At 35.8% G+C, this 23,306-nt stretch overlaps 1 protein-coding gene across 2 annotated transcripts; it reads left to right on the top strand.

The window, feature by feature from the left end:
- The first annotated feature begins 2,888 nt into the window (after window positions 1-2,888).
- Window positions 2,889-22,071, top strand: etnk2 (ethanolamine kinase 2). Of its 2 annotated transcripts, XR_013795955.1 has the most exons (9): window positions 2,952-3,262; window positions 11,310-11,569; window positions 12,614-12,754; window positions 14,389-14,531; window positions 15,449-15,532; window positions 15,632-15,792; window positions 15,987-16,060; window positions 17,642-17,824; window positions 20,356-20,490. XR_013795955.1 is itself a non-coding variant. In XM_079598168.1 (8 exons), the coding sequence occupies exons 1-8, from the start codon at window positions 3,083-3,085 to the stop codon at window positions 17,712-17,714; spliced, it is 1,116 nt and encodes a 371-aa protein (XP_079454294.1). In that variant the 5' UTR covers window positions 2,889-3,082; the 3' UTR covers window positions 17,715-22,071. The 2 variants fall into 2 exon arrangements, 1 of the variants encoding a protein (XP_079454294.1); XM_079598168.1 differs by having other exon boundaries at window positions 2,889-3,262; window positions 17,642-22,071.
- The last annotated feature ends 1,235 nt before the right edge of the window (window positions 22,072-23,306 follow it).

The following is a 23,306-nucleotide window of genomic DNA, read 5'->3' as shown; positions in this document are numbered from 1 at the left end:
TTCCAGATGAAATTAATAGGAGTACAAAAGTTTAATGTGCAGTTCTTATTTTTGCCTATGCGTAGACCTTATTCACAGCAGTGCCATCTTTTTAACTGGAATGAAAGCGAGGCTGTGACGGAATAGACATAGGCTATACCGTACATCTCTTCAGTGGTTGCACTGTTATTTACTGTGTTTTTTTTAATTGTTCTTCAGATGAAACACTGCAAAAATATCTTTCCGAGAAATGTCAGTAGACAAAAAACTCCATCAACATGAGCTGTGGAAAGTTCCAGCGGATGCCATTCAAAACACGTCAAGTCAATCCATCACAGCCTCGCTGTCATACCTGTCATGGCGCTGCTCTGAGTAAGGTATGTTGGGTATAGGCTACTACGGTAAGTAGGCCTATGCTGTAATAATAAGTGGCTGCGTCTGAAAGCTTTAAAATGCTGCCTTCGGGGGACGTTACCTTCACTTCCTGTCTCATGAGATATATTCATGTGATCGTTTTTTTAAGGCAGCATAGATGTAGTTTGTTTATCTGGATCTTTTATTCCTTTCCCTGATACACAGAACACATGCAGCCTCTGAGTCAATTACCCTTAAAGGAACACGCTGACTTTTGTGACTTTAGCTTATTCACCGTATCCCCCAGAGTTAGATAAGATAAGATAAGATAAAACATACCCTTCTCATCTCCGTGCGTGCCGTAACTCTGTCTGACGCACCCACCGCTAGCCTAGCTTAGCACAAACACTGGATGTAAATGGCTCCAGCTAGCATACTGCTCCCAATAAGTGACAATATAACGCCAACATTTTCCTAATTACATGTTGTGATTTGTATAGTCACAGTGTGTACAAATAACAAGGTCACATGAGACAAAGCCATCTTCTAACCGTATAGCCTACATACTGGGAACTATATTCTCAGAAGGCGAACAAATGCGAAATGCGAATGCGAAAATGCGAAACAACATGTAAATAGGAAAATGTTTTTTAGTCACTTATTGGGAGCAGTGTGCTAGCTGGAGCCGTTTACCTGTGCTAAGCTAGGCTAGCGGTGGGTGCATCAGACAGAGATACGGCACGCACAGAGGGTATATGGACTTATCTAACTCTGGGGGATACGGTGAATAAGCTAAAGTCACAAAAACTCCGTTAAATGTTCTCAAAAAAAAATTATGTACCATGTGCTCTCATTTACTCCATTTAGCAGAAGACAAAAATATAACTCAACAAGGGTGAAATGACACACATAAAAAAATAATCACACATAAGTAAAATAACATTATACACAAGATTTGGAATAAAAATATAGATAAAAAAGCAATAATAACAATAAACATTAAATTAGATTATCACAGACAGTCAAAAAGAAACCTACCGCTCCCATGCAGTAACAATAAAGGGATAAGGAGGAGACAGAACAGAAATGTTGATTCATCCATCACATCAACTAAAGGGAACTCATTTTGATCAGGCAGGTACATCAGGTATAACGAACAACTTTTTGCGAATTCACAATACAAAATTTAACAGCGTATTTTTTTTATACCTTTCACACAAAGTCCTGCCTGATAAGGCAGCGAGTCCTGACCTCTTATATACTGTCTATGGTCCTGACAACACTTCAGCTTTCGGACGCAGTGTGCCAGTCCACTCTTTGAAGAAGTTGCGGGGACATCTAGTGGCGGAATGTTGCTGTCAACCAGGACATTTCTTTCTTCTGCTGAACACAAATGAAGATATTTTGAAAAATGTCAGTAACAAAACAGTTACCAGGTCCCATTGACTTCCATAGTATTTTTTTTCCTACTATGGAAGTCAATGGGACCTGGTAAAGCTGTTTGGTTACTGACATTTTTCAAAATATCTTCCTTTGTGTTCAGCAGAAGAAAGAAATTCATACAGGTTTGAAACACCTTGAGGGTGAGTATATGATGACAGAATTTTCATTTTAAAGTGAACTATCCCTTTAAGCTTATGTAAAATAAAAAATAACAAAAAAAATATCGACATATTTTAAATAGGCTGTATAATAATAATATTAATCAAATGACCAAAAAATACTAAAATTAAAAACTAGAATACTAAAACTTTAACTAAAATTAAAATGAAAACTGGAAATATAAAACTAATTAAAATATGAATATATGTAAGATTTATTTTTCTGCTAAATTTTAAGGTTTATTTAGCAGTTTTTATATTATCCACAAATGATTTACCTATTTTAGAATAAAATTCTAATATTTTCTAATATTTCACATCATCATTATCATCAAACCTTGTTCTTTGTATTATAAGCTAAGATAGGAGAACCCTATCCACCAGAGGTCACTTTAGCTCATGTTATAAAAATGTATGATTTGGGCCCGTTGTGCCTTTGTGAGAGACTCCTAGTGGCCTGATTCATTGATAGCATTACATGCAATAATGACACATGATTACAGTAAACCTGAGATTAGTTTATACAACAGCAGTCCTCATGCTAGTCATTTGATTTGGCTAAATATTCAGATTGTTTACATTTCCCCAGGTTAAACTTAGACTTTTTTCACATTATATATGGTATATAATGTATGGTAGGCTATACAATGTAGCTACCATGCTACATAAAAAAATATATTTCAAAAGAAAGAAAGAAAAAAGACTAAATAATGAGCATGTTTATTGACAGACACATAAAGCCAGGTTATTTACGAATCTTACTATGCAGAATGGTTGCTTGTAATATTCATGAGCCAAGCTTTTACCATGGATGACTACAAAGCCACGTAATTTTACCTAATCAATATTAATAAGTCAGTCCTTGGCCATTGGAAGGTTCTAAAGTCCCGTCAGCCTGACCTCATTAATATTCATGAGCTAGGCTCCGTCATCGGATGATTTCTTGTGGGCGGTGCCTACAGAAGGAAGAAGCGCCGTTTTTTCCTGCCGTGATGACAGAAACCAACGGTACCGGCATATGAGTCGCTCCTCTTGTCTCCTGCATATACCAAACCGGGCTGGACCTTCAGTGCATGTTCAAATAAAAACCTTTAGATCCCCTAAACACGGAAAATACCGATTTAATACTTATAGATTCAGAAACTTTCATGTCGGGCATTAATAGACAGATAAATCATATGATGGAGACGGAGATCCACGTGCCGGTTGGGTCACCGACGATCAGAAAATTCCCGATATTCGTGGACGAACATAATGTTACGGAAGGGGCGATGAAGCTGATTAAAGAGCTCAGACCAGGCTGGGACCCGAACCTGATCCGTACTAAGGTAGGTGTGACTGTGTAGCTTGAGCTAATCCACTCCCGGCGTGTTTAGGGCCTTTTTTTCTGTCTTTTTTTTTATTTATTTTTTTTTTTTTTTTATGTGTGGCGTTTTTCATTTTCATTGAAGAATATATATTTTAATATAGCGTAAATGACGTTGAAGGTTTTGTGCGTTATCACGTCATATTATTTTCTATGACCGTATGAGTGACGTTGGCAACTAGCCTGGCTAACTTAGCCAGCTGCTGGACATTACACCCAGTTTAACCACATCTAATTACACATATTATGTAATAAAACGTGTATAAAGAACTAATTTAACAATTTGCGCCAGGTAAAATAGGTTATCAATCTTTCACGTGAGTGAGGTGCGTATACGTCCTGTATACGTCACTGGCCAGCTGGCAGTGACTTATTTGCTATATAACTAAATACCTTAAAATCAAGATAAAAAAAAACCTTCAGTTTAGTATTTTATGATTGTATATGGGTCAATGACATGACGTGCATATTTTTGTGTCCAAGTGCATAATTTCCTTTAAAATAATTTGATAAATTCATGACATAGCCTATCGCTTTGTTCTATAAAACCTATTTAGTTTGAATTAATTTTTAGTAGGCTACATTTAAATAATACATATTATTTTGTTTTGTTATCTTAAACCCCCAAAATGTCAGGTGGTGCAACTGTCCAAACAAATAAACAGACTAAGAAAACTATTTAAAAAGGTTTCTTAATAAATTACAAATAATTAAATACTTTGGCATCATTTCAGGTTAGAAACATTTTATATAAACACATTTTTTTTTATAAATATCAGTAGTTATAAAGCTGTTGAGATCATTGAAAAACTTTTGTCCAGCAATATGTATGTTCCCAAATGTCAGGGTGGACATCCGCAAATATGGCTATTTTGTATATGAATTGACAATGTAATACCATAAACATAATGCATCATACCCAACCAACTCATCATTGTAGGAGAGTGAAAATGTTTATAGATCTCTATCAAATACTGGCAAAAACTGCTAATTTCAAGTATGGGTAGATTGGTACACTTTTCAAGTCATGTGGTACAACTATACATCAAACTATTTGGTTGTACCGCCTGACATAAGTCAACAGTCAAAAATGAATTTAAACCCTTTGAAATGTTAAACCAATAGTTTACTTAATTTAAATTCTGTCATCATTTACTCACCCTCAAGTTGTTTCATACGTGTATGAATTTCTTTCTTCTGCTGAACACAAAAGAAGATATTTTGAAGAATGTTGGTGACCAGACAGTTGATGGACCCCATTGACTTCTATAGTCCATGGAAGTCAATGGGGTGCATCAACTGTTTGGTTACCCACATTCTTCAAAATATCTTATTTTGTGTTCAGCAGAAGAAAGAAAATAACTTGAGGGTGAGTAAATGATGACATAATTTTCATTTTTAAGTTAACTATTGCTTTAACAACTGAAACCTGTTTAAACACATTGTTCAGACTCAAAACTATGCATGACATCAGTTTTAAAAATATTTTTTAAAAACACTTTTTTGAAGCTTTATTTGTCAATGACCTACCGTATATATATATATATATATATATATATATATATATATATATATATATATATATATATATATATATATATTATATATATATATCACAGAGTTGTGTTTGCATATCCCAGTTCAATCACATGGTGACACCTCAATAAATCTTTAAGTTCAGTGAAAAGAGTTTGCTTAGTTAGGTGCATGTTTTGCCATCATGTAAATGCACTTGCTGGTGCATACATATATAATATATAAATCTGATATAAATATACCTCAAGGTCCTTTGGTTTACAGGTGGTGTCATGCATTTTGTTGAAAGTCATGTTGTTGTTGTTCTGTGTACACACACACGCACTTATACATATATATATATGTATGTAATATGTGTGTGTGTGTGTATATATATATATATATATATATATATATATATAAAATACACACATGTTTTTCTTCTTTTGTCCTTGACACAGGTCAGCTGTTACTTATCATTTCTGAATAACAGGTTATCTCACAGATAGAGCAGCTCCCACCTGGCGTTCTGGTTTGAAACTAGTTGATCTGATTAAATTGACTCGACCCAAAACTACATTTGATCCATAACAAAGTGATTAAGCCTATTGTATTTGCATAATCAGAGATCAATGTCTCACGACTTCAATGGAAAATATAATTTGTTTAGTCATTTAGGAGGCTCACAATATTCAAACAGTTAATAACAGTTATTAATAGTAATAACGCAAGCCTTGCTGCCTTGAGTTCATCCTAATCCAGCTGTTTAAATAACCTGATTAATCTCTGTGACTCACACTCACTGGCTGGCCTGACGTCTCAGCGCAACGCCACATATGCTACACATTTAGCACAGTTATAAACTTTGCATTATCAGCCTCACGTGCTGCATCTGTCATATCTGTTTGAGTGTTATCATTTAGTGTGATGGGAAATGAAGGTTACTAATGAACAGTGTTATTATTGTTTGTTTGTCTTTAAGCAGAGACGGCGTGTCCCAGTCCACGTCACTAATGAATCTCATGAAAACGCTCAAGAACGTGTTCGAGTCATATTTCAACCTAAAAGCAAGGGAAAGGCATAAATAATATTTTGTGTACTTAAAGAAAATGAAGCATTGATTCATTTTTTTATCGTGATATTTAGCACATTTTCCTCCCAAATTCTCAATACTGTAATGCTTTATTTTATTTACATTTTAGCAGTTGTATTTTTATATATTTTTATATTTTTTTCACTAATATTTTCCTTGAATGTTACAGGTTTTTTGTTAAAAACAATTAGAGCTTTTTTATATGCAGTAGTAGATATTTACTATTGTTAGGCCTACTATTGCTATTATTTTTTTTATAATATTAGCAATGTAAAGCAATATATGTATTTAGCTTGCATATGTGTTTTTTGTTGAGCATCATATATTATGGCTCATATAGTATGATATAGTGAGAATATGGAGTTCATATTCGAGGAAAAAACACCTCAAATTTATTCACAGGCCCAAACTGAGCAAGAATATGCAATTTGGTGGATTTAATGATTTTTATATGGCCAATAATGAAATTCTGATGTGAATGTAAATCATTGAGGTCGTTATAAACAATAAAGCAGACTACTTACATAAAATGCATATAAATATAATTTGTAGCTCTTTATCTCCCAATAATATGCATTGGTAAGATGATGTTAGTTTGAAATGCTTAGTTTTATGATAAAAAGCTCTGTAGTTTTAATTGTTGGGACAAAACATATAATCAATGAAATGCAATGATGATTGAGAGATGTACAAAATAATAAACATTCCTCAAAAGCCTGATGAATCATATTTGATATTTACATTTTAACCTGATTTTCCTTAAAATTTGCCAATGTATGAAGTGAAAATCAGTAATAGAAATAGGAATGTATAGTGCTCTCCAAACATTTTTAAATAATACAGCATTTCAACTGTTTTTTTAGCTATATTCATACACATTTTTGTGATTATAATTGCAATTAAAGGCACAATGTGTACGATTTTTGGATTTAAATATCCAAAAACCACTAGAACAATGTTATATGTTTTGTTGACTTGTTTACTTACATTATCCCAAATGTTTCCAACAATGTTTAAATCCAGAGAAATCAGCTATTTTAACCAGTATAACATCCCAAGTCATTACTGACTGTGTTTAACTGAATACACGGCAAGACTGTTTTGTGTGTATTTGACTGTTTACGCAATAATCATCGAAAAATAACTCCATTTAGTTCTGAGAGGTGGCTTTATGTGCACACTTTGTGTGTTAGCACAAATTATGCACAATACGCGCAATCCCATAACGAAATTCAAGATGTAACACCAACTATATTCATCCGGAGCAAATGAAACGAGTGAGTGAGGAGAGGCGAGTTTGTGTCACTCGCTGTCAGAGAGATGAGAGAGAGAAAACGCAGCTGGTATCGTGTTTTCTGCAAATGAGTATTGGAAGAGTTTCAGATATTGAAATCTATATTGAAAAATCTATATTTTTGACAACACTACATTACACTTAGTTTATTATTTCAGATGCCTTTTTAAAAGACTACAATTGAAAAATGTATACCGTATTTTCCGGACTATAAGTCGCTCCGGAGTATAAGTCGCATCAGTAAACAAATGCGTCATGAAGAGGAAAAAAACATATATAAGTCGCATTTATTTAGAAATTTATTTCACAAAATGCAAGACCAAGAACAGACATTTAATCTGGAAAGGCAAGTTATTGAACTACACAATAGCACACAGAACAACAGGCTGAAGGTGTCTGGTATGTTAACGAAACACAATTTACAGTTATTCAGCTACACAATAGCATAAAGAAAATATACCTGGGAGGCTGAATTGGCTAAATTAACATCAGCCAGCGAGTCCAACAAGTTAGCGGTAAGCAAGTTCACCAAGCTCCCGATCTCATTCCACAACAATGAATCCATTGAATTCTTCCTCTGTGTCGTTTCTGGACAACTCCGCCTATTAGAGTGCCCTCTCGCGGCTGTAAACGGTAATGTTTTCTCTTGGTTCATCTCAGTCAGTATTAATGATTGGGTCAGTCAAAAAGGATTAATTTTGATATATAAGTCACACCTGACTATAAGTCGCAGGACCAGCCAAACTATGAAAAAAAGTGTGACTTATAGTCCGGAAAATACGGTATATATTATATATATATATAAAATTCAACCCATCAAAGTGGCTAGTGGGTTGGTGGGTGTTCGTGTCAAGCCCTGGTTATAACATAACTTTCAACACGCTCAAATGTATTTTAGTATGATTGTTTTGACTAAGTAAAACAGGGCTGCGTTACCCCACAATTTTAATTCGTCAAATAAAGTGACCAGTTTGAGTAGTAATTTAGCATTGCGGCAGTTTCATTAGAATGAAATAAAATAATGTGAATTTAAGTGATCAAATGCAACTGACTGTTCAAATCCATCGGCTGGCTGTGGAGGTGAAGAAGACAACTCCCATGACACCACGCTCATTCACGCCTGCCCTACGCCTTTGTTATTTCTTTTGAATTAACAGGCTTTAGCGGCGAAACTTTCATACTGTGCCTTTAAATACACATTATAGATCCACACTAGCCTGGCTCCGCCCTCCTACGTACTTCCGCTCAATTTTCATGTCTGGGTTTGTGGTATATTCCTGGGTTTTCTCCGGTCAATTTTTTACCGGCCCAATCAGCGAACAGAGAACTTCCTTTGGTTGAGAACGATGACGTTGAGGTTGTGCGTTAGTTTGAGTCGTCATACGACCAAACGTTAGCGATTGGTTATGGCAGATCCAGAGTGGCTCTGGGCAGATCCAATAGTTTTAAACTTCAACAGAGGACCCGCCTTCAAGTTAACGCTTGTCAATGGAGAGTGGCCAGACTCTCTGTACAAATGAAATGTACGAGAGTCTGGTAGGACCAGGCTAGATCCACACCACACTTTTCCAGGAAAATGGCTGCATTTGATGAAAACCTTCCTGATTTATTAATGTTCAACCCATTCTTTTCTCAAGTCCTTGTTGCTATTTTAACAAAGCCTCAACTATGTCAGCCAGCTAGATAATGTTACCTAGGTGACATTTAAATCAGCAGAATACACAACAGCGATATTCAATGCATCTAAATTTGCATGAGACAAAAACACATGCACATGTTCAAGGATTGGCACAAAACTCTTCCACTGGCCTATCCTTGGTCCTAGTCTTAAAAATGCATTCTTTTCATTCTTATGATTTTAGGGTGACCTATGGTCCAGACATGTATTATAGAGATCCACCTTTTGATTTCACTGTTTGCCACTGTTTTGAAGCCAGGATGAATGAACCTAATCCCGTTCTACCTCCACCCAGATTGGCACTAGGGGTGTAATGATACCCACATGTGACTATTCGATACATATCACGATACTGAACTCACGATACTAATGTATTACGATACTCCTAGACATATGGTAAAAGGTTAACACATTTTTTTACTGTTGATTAAAATGCTAAATTTGGTATTACATTGTGGGTGTAAATGAATAGGCTTGGACTTGGTGCTGATAACCCAATGCACAAGACAATGTTGACACCAGAACAAAAATATTCATGATTCTGAAGCTGAAAATACAGAATTAATTTAGACGAACATGCTTGCACTCTGTCACTGGCTAGATAGATACTGTATATTTAAAATAATGTAGGCTTCTTTTTAACGGTAACATTAGACATTTGGCATTATCATGACCCACAAATATTCCCCCATTGCATTATTATACATTATATCCAACATTATATATAGCAGTTTAATGCAGTACTGACACTAAAACTCTGTAAACTTGATTTTTTTGGGGGTGAACTATACACAAAACATATTGTCACTAATACTATCCATGATACATATTGTTACATTTTTGTGTTACGAAATATTGTTACACTTACACCTAATAGGCACTGTTTACAGATAGCCAGCATAGTTTTCATCAATGAAAAACATGCATTGTGCCCAAACGTATTGTTCACAGCTGCTTTGGTACAGTCCTTTGAATGAAGCCAAAATGCTCAAAATAAAGCTCCTCTGTTGGCGCGTGGCATTTTGATGCCATTCATCAGATGAGCTCCGGCGTTCCAGCCGCTTAGAAGAGCCACATGGTCATGTGACACTGGGTCAAGTTATTGTGTTGTGTTTGTTGATGATAACCACCTGGCCTACACTCAAATATAAACACTGACCATTCAAACTATTTTTAGAGGTTCAAACCATCCTGCATACCACTTTCCGCTTGTTCATTTCAAAGTTTGTTCAGATAGTTGTGGTATATTAAGTGAATCTTAAACCCATTTACTATTGAGATGCATTATAGATTTAAGTGTTGTAACCTTTCGACAAAACTGTTGAACTGTCAAATCGGCACCTGCTAGTTTTCATTCTCTCTATGTCGACCACTGTCGCTGTTTGTACATTAGTCATTTCAGGAATCTCAGAAATGCATTGGTGGGTGGCAGGGCCAGTGCAATGAATTGTGGGATACATTGTCACAAGGACAAAGCACTTAAAGTCTTATGATGCTCTATCATGATTGACATTTGAATGATTGAAAATGGCTTATTTTATTCTTTCACACCCCTTATTAAGCATTAACATGAAAATCTGAACTTAAATGGTTATAATTAATGAATGCTTTGGAATACAGGCCTGAGGTTGGTCTTGTTTTAAAGAAGACAAAGAAAAAAAATTAAAATTGAAAGTGTAAATAGTTTGTATGTGTTTAATGTTAATAAAATGTACTGTACTAAACGTTTGATATTTTATACAAAAAAATATATATTTAACTAAATAATTTGGAGTCTAAAATTGCTAGAAATTCAAAGCCGTATGTCTAATCAAGTTCTGTTCCAAATTTGAAGTTGATATCACTAAAATGGAGGTTCCTGAGATATTTTATTTAGGGGCTATACCAAAAATCGGCAATGAGTTAAGGGGCGTCACACTACATTTCGTTCCATTGAATTCCATTCATACACAAACCGGAGACGCTCAAGTTCAAGTCTGGTGAACTCTGACCTGTGAATTCGCATCACGTGACGACGTGTGACCAGTAGAGGATCGATACGTCACTGCGTGACCTCTTGGCTGAATTAAAAGAACGCATATTTTTGCAGTAAACTCGAGTAGATTGTATATTTTTTACTGTGAATGTATTACTATTTGTTATTATGTTCAATTCATGTTTATAAAAAAGATGCCACAGTGTGTGACGTCACATCATGACGTCAATATGTAACAGGGAGGCATAATAAAAAAGCACACCAAGTTGTCACAACAGGTTGGCAACATAAACTAGTTTGAGTCAACATGCATCACATTACGGAAGTAAAACTGGATTTGAATGCCATTTCAATTCGACTGTAATGTCTATGCATCTTGCAAAAAAAAAAGCTGTGATTGCAGTTGATATGTTTGATCATGAGAGCCTTATGTTCCTTTTTTTTGTCCCCTCAGCTTTTCACAGATGGCACAACTAACAAACTGGTGGGGTGTTATGTGGAGGACTGCGACGAGGATGTGGTGCTGGTGAGGGTGTACGGCAACAAGACGGAGCTGATCGTGGACCGAGACAATGAACTGAAGAGCTTCCAGGTTCTACACGCCAACGGTTGCGCTCCGCGACTTTACTGCACCTTCCAGAATGGCATCTGCTACGAGTTCATGCAAGGACGCGCTCTGGATACTCAAGACGTCAGGGATCCTGTGTTACTCAGGTGGGTCCGTTCTGCGCACGGCACAAAATAGAAGTGTGGGTGTTCGTTCTAAAAATAACACATTGAATTGAACGCACTGATCTTAGTTTTTGGCCTATTTTTTGGAATATTTTTTTCTCTTTTGTAACTATAATAGTGAAGTCATTAAAACTGACCTTAGCTCAGTCCAAAACCTATTTATATATTATACTAATTGCATAATTATACCTCTTTTGACCAAATGCTAAGACAGTATCACATGTATTCTTCGCAAATAAGAGAATCCCAGAATGCAATGTGATGAGTTAAAATGATTAAATTATTATTACTATTAAAATATTTGTCATATACTGAAATCAGTTTATAATACCATTCAAAAGTTTGGGGTTGGTAAAGTTTTTTTTGTTTTCATTTATTTCATTTTTCAAAAATAAAGTAAAAACAGTAATATTGTTAAATATTCTTACAATGTAAAATAACTCTATTTGAATATATTTTAAAATGTAATTTATTCCAGTGATCAAAGCTGAATTTTCAGCATCATTACTCCAGTCTTCAGTGTCACATGATCTTTCAGAAATCATTCTAATATGATGATTAATTATTATCTAATTATTATCAGTGTTGAAAACAGTTGTGCTGCTTAATATTTATTTGAAATAGAAATCTTTTGTAACAATGTAAAAGTCTTTACTGTCACTTTTGATGAATTGAATGTGTCCTTGCTGAATTGAAGTATAATGTATATAATGATAAAATGTACAGCATATAATAGGGACCCTTTGAAACATGTCTTTAAATATTGAAGAATGGCTTGTGGAAACGCTCTTCATATAGTCTAAGCTAACTGCAAATTTGGAGTGAAGTTCTTGTGCACTCATTCCCTTTGTGAGGGTCACGTAATCTCCTTCCAGGCACACAGTGAACCGTATTGCAAATTACACGGGTGACCTTGGACTAATATCCATTTTTCCACATAAACAGCTTTTTCCAGGCATTGTGTTTAGGCTGAAACTGAGCATTGCCGTTTTGACCGACGTCTTCTTCCTTTGTTTTTATTGGCAGACTGATCGCCCGTGAAATGGCCCGAATTCACGCCATCCACGCACACAATGGCTGCATCCCCAAACCCAACCTGTGGATCAAAATGCGCAAGTACTTCTCGCTAGTGGCCACGGAGTTCACTGACCAAGCCTCTAACGTCAGGTAAACTTCAGGAAGTAAACAAAGCAGCATTTCATTCTCCATCGTTTTCATTTCATTCTCCATCGACTACTTTTGGCTGACAAAATTCCAGCCACCGGAAACACTAACTGATAAAGTGAGTCGTACAAAACCTTTCTTTTTAGTAAACTTTGTGTACACAAACAATGTAGTCAATGCTCGAGTTCATGTGTAGAGCCACTGGTGATACTTCGAGCACAGTTTTACGTTGTGTCGAGCCTTCTTAGTGTTTTAAAAATTGCGATTTTGATGCTATCATAGAAGTGCCCCATGCACTCCCATTCAAAAAGCATTTTGAGCTAAAACGAAAATACGGTCAATCTTAAAAGTGGCGTTTCCATTCTAATCATGCTTTTAAACGAAAGTTTGACTCAGGTAGATTAACAAAAAGAGCCCAAGTTCAATTTTGTTACCCTTTAACTGCCTTTGGAGTGACTTCTCATGCTCAAACAGCAACATTACACACTAAAGAAAGTTAAAAATGTAACAATTCATAATAGGTCCACTTTAAAACTTAAATTATCGTATAAAAATGTAGATTATAACTCATCACAGCTCAGAAAGGCACATTTGAATTTAGATTTTGCTCAGACAGGTGTTTCATGGGATCCAGATTGTATTTGTCCATCTAATCTCATGCTCAGAGCTGTTATGTCACATAATCATCTCAATTGTCTTCCTTACAAAGATGCTGGCTCTTAAAAGCTGACGTTTATTGGGAGCCAGAGATAACGCACATTCAAAGTCGTTTACGTCATCAGTCATTAAAGCATTAGTTTCATCAGAGTTTCTCTGGTAGAGATTGCATTATTTTACTCTGTAGTTTCCTAATACTATAAAACAAGTCATAAACTTATGCAAAAAAAGCATGCAACAAATCACAGATCAGTCAGAGAGGCTGCTGGGTTTTGTGTGAGCCGCTGCATGGCAAAAGGAGATTCTAGAAATAGCTCCTTAAGCCCATTATAAGGGGAGAGTGGTCACTCAGACGGGCTTTCTCATTGGTGGGACTGGACCACATTATCACTGTCTTAATTTCTCTTTTGTTAATCCATCCTTAAGATAAATGACTGATGAAGCATTTTTAAATTGTTGGTCATACTTTACAATAAGGTTCCAGTTGTTAACATTTTAATTACTTAGCATACTATGCTATATTTATTTCAACGTATAATAATACACTATTAAAGTTAAAAGTAAATATTATTTAATGGATCTAAGCTAACATGAACTAAAAATTTACTTTTTTATTAATTAGCGTTAACAAAGATGAATAAACACTGCAACTAATGTATTGCTCATTGTTAAAGTTAGTTCCCAGTGCATTAACTAATGTTAACAGATACAACTGTTGATCTTTCTTAATAAATGTTGAGATTAACATTAGTGAAGATTAACGAATGCTGTAGAAGTGTTGTTTATTGTTAGCTAATTCTAACAAATGAAACCTTATTGTAAAGTGTTACCAATTATTTTACCAAACGAACATCAGTTATAAGCAAACTTAAATTTCCAAAAACCTAATTTGTGGCATCATTGTGTTGTCAAACACTCTTGTCTTTCTGCCATTTGCTTGAATCACTGATCTCTTTCCGTGTTTTTTTATTATTATTTAGAATTCAGCAGGAAGTGCCCAGTCAGGAAGTGCTTGAACAGGAAATGATGTGGATGAAGGAACACCTGTCGCAGCTGGGCTCTCCTGTAGTGCTCTGTCACAATGACCTGCTCTGCAAGAACATCATTCACAACGTAAAGGAAGGTGGGTAATATGTAAACATCATGACAATATAGAATCAAACTGACCATATTTACTATAATATATTATAATAAATGCTTTGATCATAAACACTCTATCAAACTGCTCTACATTTCTCTGCCTCTGCTTTTGTGTTCTGCTGGTGTAACTAAAGTCATATGGGTGAGAAAAATAATATTAGTAATTTTTTAGCCCACTGTTCATGATCCATTCAAATCCCAAGAGTCTGTAAAATTTGTAGCGTTTTTATTACTATTTTATGCTCACCAAGGCTGCATTTATTTGAAATTTGATTACACATTTTTATTTATTTATGTAAAGCTGAATTTTCAGCATTCTTCAGTGTCACATGATCCTTCAGAAATCATTCTAATATGCTGATTTTCTGATAAGCATGTATTATTATCAATGATGAAAACAATACTTTTCAGGAGTCTTTGATGATTAGAAAGCATTTATTTGAAATTGAAATATTTTGTAACATTATAAATGTCTCCAGTGTCTCTTTTGATCAATTTAATGTGTTCTGGTTGGAATAAAAGTGTTAATTTCTTTACAAATAAAAAACACCTGTCTTATGTCTTAGCACTCAAGTTAAAAAAGCTGCAGTGTGCATTCTGTGCAAAAGATGTCAAAAATGTTGACTGGTTTCAGGTTTCTCAAACACAACTGCCGCCTCTTCCATGCTACCTCCCGTGTTTTATTGTTTAGGCAAACATGACGCCCTGCTTTTGGTTGAGCCAGAGTTTGACATGTTGGGCCGCTCAAACAAACAAAGCAATATTGACACCACTATAGAGCCAGTGTTACACTTTTCACTTATGGCATTAAATTCAGGGGTTTTGGTTTGAAAAGGCACTTAAGACTAATATTTTGTCTTGTTTACTATGAATCAAACCCTCTTGCTTTTTTTTTTACAGGTCATGTTCGGTGCATCGATTATGAATATTCAAGTTACAACTATCAAGCATTTGACATTGGAAATCATTTCAATGAATTTGCAGGTGAGCAGCAGCATTAAAAAAAATCATTCATAAAAAATGATGCTCAGGGAACTGATTTGCATGTGTGTATGTGTGTGCGTGTGTGTGTGTGTTCATCAGGCATGAGTGAACCCGACTATAACCTTTATCCCAGTCGAGAGATGCAGTTGGACTGGTTGCACACTTACCTGCAGGCCTACAAGCTCTTCACCAAGAAAGGTGAGGAGGTGAGCCAGAGTGAACTGGAGACGCTCTACGTACAAGTCAACAAATTTGCTCTGGTAAGTGTTGCAGAGGACATTAGTGGAGAAAATGTTTTGATAATGCAGGATTTATGAAATTGATTTGTAGTTGTTTATTCCAACGTATTGGATTACAAGTTTGTTGCATGATGATTGTTGTCAGTGATACATCTGTGTGTGGACTGAGCTGGACGGCTTTCCCCTAAAGTTCTTGTTCTTCTCCGCTTTGGCAGGCCTCACATTTCTTCTGGGGTTTCTGGGCCCTGATCCAAGCCAAGTACTCCTCCATCGAGTTTGACTTCCTCGGGTAAGCGGCATATCCAGCCTTTCATCTCTTGTGATGGGGGGAGGATTTTTTGACAGGCATAAAGATCATTATCAACAAGAGAAATTGGGGTTAAAGGCAGATATAGAGTGTACAGTGTAAGTGACAGAAAGTAGCGGCAACTAATGCAGCCAATAACCAGGCAAGTAACCTAATACACTTTTGTAACCTAATCCCTTTGTAAAAAATCCTGAATATTGCAATATTAAACAAATCAGACAAATTACTTAAAAAAAAAAAAAGAACAACATATATGTGCTAATATTACCTATATACTGTATATGCATATACTCTGATTTCCATTTATTTATGCATTGACTGAAATATTATTTTATGCAAGTCAAAATATAATTTGGCCAAAGTTCAGTTTCCAAGTAATTCATTGACCAGAAATGGCCTCAAACCAAAGTTAACACCTTAACCATTCACCTTACAGACACACATGAGACCTGAATTGAAGGTTAGATCTAAACAGAGTCCTAAAACTGTGTCTATTATCTTTGAAACTTAAAAAATACATTAGACCTGAATCTGGGTATGAATGCTTCAGTTGGAGGTAAAGGTCTTATATGAAGCTCTCCCACATACTGCGCATGAATGGGTGCGGACTGTTAGTTCTATTGCCCATAGAAACACGTCAGTGGTGTTTGTTTTCAAGTGGTTGAAAAGCAGATTTAATTCAGGACAAGTGAATTGCGGCCTGCCACCCTCTGTGATTTTGGCACTCCACCTAAACTACATTCGAAATCTTCAGTGTTGTGTATCTGTACTCTGTGTAGCACAATGAAACTTTACTTCAGTTATTCCTGACTTGGTTTTTCAGAGGGGGTGAGTTATGTCATCCGTAGGCTGAGGATATTTTTGTTGGTGTCGTGGCTCACTTTTATTAAACTGGCTCAAGTAATATATTCTGTAAACTTCCTACATCGCCAGTTTCCAAGCAACAGGTCGAGGTTCCTCTCAAGCTGCACCTTTTAACAACAAATCACTGCCTGCGCACATGAGATCAGGAGGGGTCTCGCAGCCTGTTTAAAAAATCTGCCTCTTTGCATGTAGAAAAAGGATAAAAATGATTATGTAAATTTATTTAAACTTCGTTGTCTTTCAGAGCAAAAAATTAACCAGGTCTCTCAGGGCAATAATGCCACTGAATCGACAAAATGCCCCTGTAAAAACGATTTTGTTATCTAATAGTTGATGTATTTCATAGGAACCATAAAAAAATTTAAATGTATTTTTTGCATTTTATATTATAGCCTACTAAAAGTGCTACAAACATAATACATAACATATTACAAACATAATACTTAACACATCAATAGATTTTTTTTTTTAAATCATGTTGATTTTATAGATAACAGCTATAATTGGTCAAAACTATATTCAGTTTAAGTATTTGACAAATGGAGGATTTTTATTTTTGTTTAAAAAATATTATATATCAATTATTGGAGATAAATAAGCCCTAAAAACAAAAAGAAGTCGTAAATTTTTTATTCAATTAATTAAATCCCATTCTTAATTTTGACTTTCAGATCTGATTTTTTCATATTCTTTTTCTAGGTATGCCGTGCTACGTTTCAATCAGTACTTCAAGACCAAACCTGCAGTAACGGCCCTGGAGATCCCCAAATGAGACGTCAAGACTGAGGGGACAGCGCTGGTATCTGTTGGCCTCATCGTTGACCGTTTGACCATTGAATCAGAGGCCTTTTCAGTCAGGGGAGGGTATGAGGTACAGCAGGGGTGAGCACTGGGACCTCTTAAGATTGGTTGACAACTTGTCTGCCAAATCTTAGTTCCACAAATTCTTGATTCCTTTTTCAACAACCATGTTTCTCTTTGGGACTCCAGATCTAGTTGATCAAGTTTCCCATAAAATGAGTGCATATTTATGTTTTAAATACAATTTATTTATTAATTGTTATAGGGCACTTGTTTTGCACCAAAGTAATCCTTCCATTCTTGGAGCCGACTTTGCTTTGGAACTTCTTGTTATGGGTTTTGCAGTGTGAGAGCCATTGCAAACATATGCAGAATGATTTGCTGTGAAGGAGGCCTGTAGTGATGTTTAGCGAGGATATTTGTTGATACTGCAGGCGTTGATTTACAAGAATCATCTTAGCCTGTGGCTTAATAATGCCTAACAGATATGGCCCACTCTTGCAATGACAAATGTGCAAAGACCCAAAAATGTGCTAATGCTTTCAGATTTATCTCACAGCGCCGTAATAATGAGAAGGAATTAGGGTAATGGGTAAAAATCTGGGTTGCTAATACAAAGGTTTCCGGTTTAGGGCCAATCAGGGGTGACTCGGGAACTAGATAGTTACTGAGGTCAAAAATCCTGCCCTGTCCTGCACTATTACGCACTTGAGCAAATTACTTAACCCCTCCAATTAGTCCCCCGTAAGTCACTTTGGATGAACGGCGTCAGCTAAAAGGCAAGTAACCAAGTAACCAATGAATGAAGTCAATCTGACCTCACTTCAGACATTCCTAAGAAGTCAGGGCTGCGAGAAACCTCAGCGTCTGTAGGACCATGTTTCCACCTATTTAGTTTTTATGGTTGTGAGAAGTTCTGTTGAATTTTCCACTTGTCAGAGGCTGTGGAATATTACAGCCTGCTTCCCGCTTCCCCCTCCTTTTCTCTCTCTCGGTCCTAAATGCGTCCGCATCACCTGGCAAAGCTCAAACTGAGATTTGAAAGTCATTATCTGCTCAATGATCACTAATCTCATTCCTAATGTCAAACCCCCTATCCCCTTAAATGTCAATCTAATGGTTTTCCAAAACTGGAAAAGGGGGCAATATTTATGTAACAGTGTTGTGTAGTTTGATTCAGGTCACCATCTGTGAAGACTCAATGTCCCGGAGTGAAATGGACAAGATTATTTAAGTTCAGAATATTAAATGCAGACTTAGGGATGTAATTGCCATTTCACTGGAGAAAGTCCTTAAAGGGATAGTTCTCCCAAAAATCAAAATTCTGTCATTAATTACTCACCCTCATGTCATTCCAAGCATGTAAGCCTTTGTTCGTCTTCGAAACACAGATTAAAATGTTTTTGATGAAATCGGAGAAAAAAATATATTTATTTGTGTTCCGAAGATGAACAAAAGTCTTACTGGTTTGAATCAACATGAGAGTGAGTAATTACTGACGTGAGTTTTCATTTTTGAGTGAACTATCGCTTTAAATACCTGGACTTTCTGGCTGTATGTGGTTTTAAAGTGTCCCCTTTCCAAACTTTTAGAATTTCCTCTAGTTTCAATACTCTCGCCTTCCAGATAGAAGAACACTTCACAACTCCCAGTGTCTTCTAAAAAAGCTTTATTTAAATTGCATTTTATTACTTTGTCAAGCTTTTGCCGTAAAATGATGTCCATTTTTATCCGAGTGAAACATTCCAGTAGAAACTTGCCTGAGCGCCACAAAGCACGAAATGCATCTTTTTATTTTTATCATGCATATCGAAAATGGCAAGATTTGCACCATTTTAGTCACTCATTGTACTGTAAACTTAGAGGAGGGATAAATGGGAGGGTCTGTCAAGAACATGCCAGGTCACATCCCTTAAAGAAAGAAATACATGATATTTTGCATAGAGAAATTAAGCCTTTCTATGACTATTAAGATGTATTGCATTGTAACATTATTTTCATGACAATTAGCATGTACATTACAAATGATTATTGAATTAATGAGAATTCAATGAGGGGGGGAAAGTAAATAAAAGAGTGGTAAGAATTTGGGGAGGGGAAATGTCAGACTGCAAGAGATCTTAATGGCCCCAAAACTGGCTCTATTTTCTTTTTTCTTTCAAAATTCTTATTTTTTTCCCTTTTAATTTTCTGGTGAAAAGTGATCTGTAATGTTTTTGTGAGATCCTTCTCTATAGAGTGGTGGAGGTATGACATCCGAACCCAGAAGACTAATTCGCTAAGACTAAGACGTTTTGTTCACATTACACACACCCATAGCAAAAATGCGAATTTTGAAGCAGTTATGTTACATTTTGAAAACATGCTTTTTTCACAAGTAACTAAGACAGTTTGGGGTGCGAGTGTGTGCCGTGTACAATTTAGAACAAAACATCAAAGTGTTGTCAAGTTATGTTTACCACAGGCTTTATTGTACTCATAAATAAATAAAAAAACATAGAAAAACCTTGAAGGAACCAGCCGTGAATTAGACTTCTGGGTTCTGGCGTCATACATGTACCACTTTATAGAAGCCAGTATCTGTATAACTGGAATCTCTATCTCTCTGGCAGCTTCTTGAACCCAAGTGTCCTTTTACTGACCAACCAGATCAGCCGCTGATCAGTTAGTACAGCAGTCATCTTCAGAACGTCTTGAAACCGAAGCTAGGCGTTGTGTTGGAGCGGCGGGGTCACAGTGAAATCTCGGAGGTGTCTCTGGCTCTGTGTCAGGTGCAGGTTAATAATAAAACGGTTTGAGCCGAGGGCGACGACTGAAAGCAAGAGGCCCTTCAACAAAACCATGAATAATTTTGTAGCCAGTGTTTCTCTAATGACTTGGAACTGCCTGATAGCTCTGTGCTAATATACTTTGTTTTGGTTCTGTTCACTGCTTGGATCTAAAACTTGATTTGCGATTTTAAGGTGAATCTTGTGAAAACATTTCCAGGTCATATTTCACCACAAAAATAAAAAACAATTGCGTACAAAATTGTTTACCATACAGATTTTTTTAACATTTCAAATGCTGTAATGTGAAAAAATTAAATAAAATGTATTCAGCATAAATAAATAAATAAAAAATATTGTAAATATACTTTACAAATGTGCTATACAATATAAATCGTATTTAATTCAATTTAATCGTATGTACATTACAGTAATGAGTGCATTTGTTTCTCATTATATTAAACTACTAGGATAAATTGTCATAATGAATAAAATATGCTTCACAATTTTTATTGATAATGTCATATTTCTTGATTTTGTGGTGAGATATGACCTGGACGATTCTTGACAATTTCCATAAGATTCAATATTTAAGGTCAGTTCATGGATTTTTTTTAGATCTTTGTCACTTTGTGGTCCATGATGACTGATGACTGAAAAAAGTTAAACATATTTATATAAGCTGCATATTCCATACATGCAAGAAGAATGTTATGAATTTGAACAACATGTTCATAAAACAGGAGTGCAATGGCAAGATATCTGTGTAGATGTACATATGTGAATGTGTCCACCAAGAAAACCACTTCTGTTCAGTTTTCTTTTTTGATGTGAAGGACATTTCTAATGTGAAGGGGGGGGAATGTTTACAAGCACCATTTATGATTTTTTTTTTTTTTTTTTTTTTTTGGAAAGTTTAATTTTGTTGAAGCGAGATTATATTTTTCCACTTTAATATGAAAATTTAAATGTGGCCACAACTGTTTATTCCCTTTGGAATTAAGACTTATTGTGCAACAAAGTAAATTTGAACCTCCACCTCTGTGTATATATATATATATATAAGTTATTTTCTCTATGATTTGAAATGACCTTGTGAATGTCCCTTTTTAAACCTCTGCTCTTAAAAGGGATGTTTACAGGAAGCATCTGTGTCGGGATTTTTATTATTGATACCAAACAAAACAGTTTCACAGCTTGCGCTTTATTTGAGATCAGTTCTTTTGTGAATGTACTGAAACAATGTACAGATAATGTTTCATTTATCCTTATATCTTTAATATTTCTACTTGTTTTGTATATGAACTGGAAGTGTATTGGGTTATTCGGTTGGCATGGACCCAAGTATGTGTTTGCTGGAGACCAGCAGGGGGCGCTACTGTAGTGCAGCGATGCTTTCGGCACTGATAAAGAGTTTGTAAATACTGTGAAATATTGTGAAAAACACTGTATAATGTTTTCGCTTCTATTCAACTGTGGGAGGATAATTTAATAATTATTCCAAAAATTTCCATTAAAATGTCAGAGTTGTCAGATCTGTTTGTGTGCATTTGCCTTTGTAAAAAAAAAAAAATTTAAAAAAATTGCTTTTTCTTTTTTTCTTTGATATGCTAGAATAATCTGTACTGTGCATTAAAAATGCCAAATTTGCCTCTGGTAACCCAAAGTGATTTGCGAGTCTTTTGCACCACACCCGCCGGTCAAACACTTCAATTTCCTCCTTGAACTTTTGCCTGTCTCCTGTGGACGGTGACCTGCATTTTGTCCCGGTAAGCACAGGAAGACTACTATTGAGGATATCCTGAATCAAACAAGCACAATGCAGTTACACACGTGCAGGGAAACATCCTCAGGGCTGATGTGGAGGGACTCGTTTTCTGCAAGTCTTAGTTGTACGAATGAGCTAAACGCGTATGGAGAGAGAAGGGGAAAAAAACGTACATCCGCCTAGCATCAATATTATAGTGATATTACTACTGAAATAATTAAATGTAATCTTCTCTACAATGGAAAGCTGAAACACAAGATGGCATTTTACAAAATAAAGAGGACAGGCAATGATTCGCAAGTTCTGGTCAGGCAAATACCAGCGCAAATGTAGGCCTATATTCTGCTTAACGAGAGTTATATGACTGTGAGTGAGAGTTATATGATGGTCTAAAGTCATTAAATCCTATAGTTCCTTGAGGGTTGTCTGAACTATTGACTACTGAACTTTTAAAGGTAGGGTAGGTAATCTGTTTTATAAACACTGTTATACTAATTGAAAATCTTCATAAGTATCATGAACAAAATATGTTCGTCCAGTGATACAATGTCTTTCCTGCCTGTGTCAACATGTATTTCCATACCGCCGCGGACCTGCTCAAGCAGACATCAATCACACACACACACACACAAGTGCCTCACCGTAAACAAACTGCAGTCATCTTTTAGGCCTACAGTTTCTTCTGAACCAAAACACAAGCTTATGCTGCGTTCACTCCATGTCATAATTACATTTCACATCCTCAGACTGGGATTGGTAACTAGAGCTCTGTAAGTTGTTTACGTTCATCATTATTATTGTAATGTTATGTGCTTTGAGACATGAGGTAATTTAACACAGTTTCTCGTCTCATGACTCTTTGCCAACTTTGATGTGTGTGTTCATGTGTTTTGAAGGAGAAGTTTGGAGACTTGCTATTGCTAGCCGCTCCGAAATTGCCTACCCTACCTTTAAATAAAAACTGGATCATATTTATGTGATAATATCCATCTAACTGTATTGTCACTTACTTATATGTTTGTGACTT

Source organism: Phoxinus phoxinus (genome assembly GCF_949152265.1).
Source record: "Phoxinus phoxinus genome assembly, chromosome: 22".
Taxonomy (NCBI): Eukaryota; Metazoa; Chordata; class Actinopteri; order Cypriniformes; family Leuciscidae; genus Phoxinus; species Phoxinus phoxinus.
This window is presented reverse-complemented; position numbering and strand designations above follow the sequence as displayed.

What these genes read in the sequence shown, in the direction of transcription:
- etnk2 (XM_079598168.1), top strand. Translation starts at nt 3,083, where the DNA reads ATGTCGGGCATTAATAGACAGATAAATCATATGATGGAGACGGAGATC. An exon ending in AGGGATCCTGTGTTACTCAG is followed by an intron (nt 11,570 to 12,613) that starts GTGGGTCCGTTC and finishes TTTTATTGGCAG; the next exon opens with ACTGATCGCCCGTGAAATGG. An exon ending in AAGTCAACAAATTTGCTCTG is followed by an intron (nt 15,793 to 15,986) that starts GTAAGTGTTGCA and finishes CCGCTTTGGCAG; the next exon opens with GCCTCACATTTCTTCTGGGG.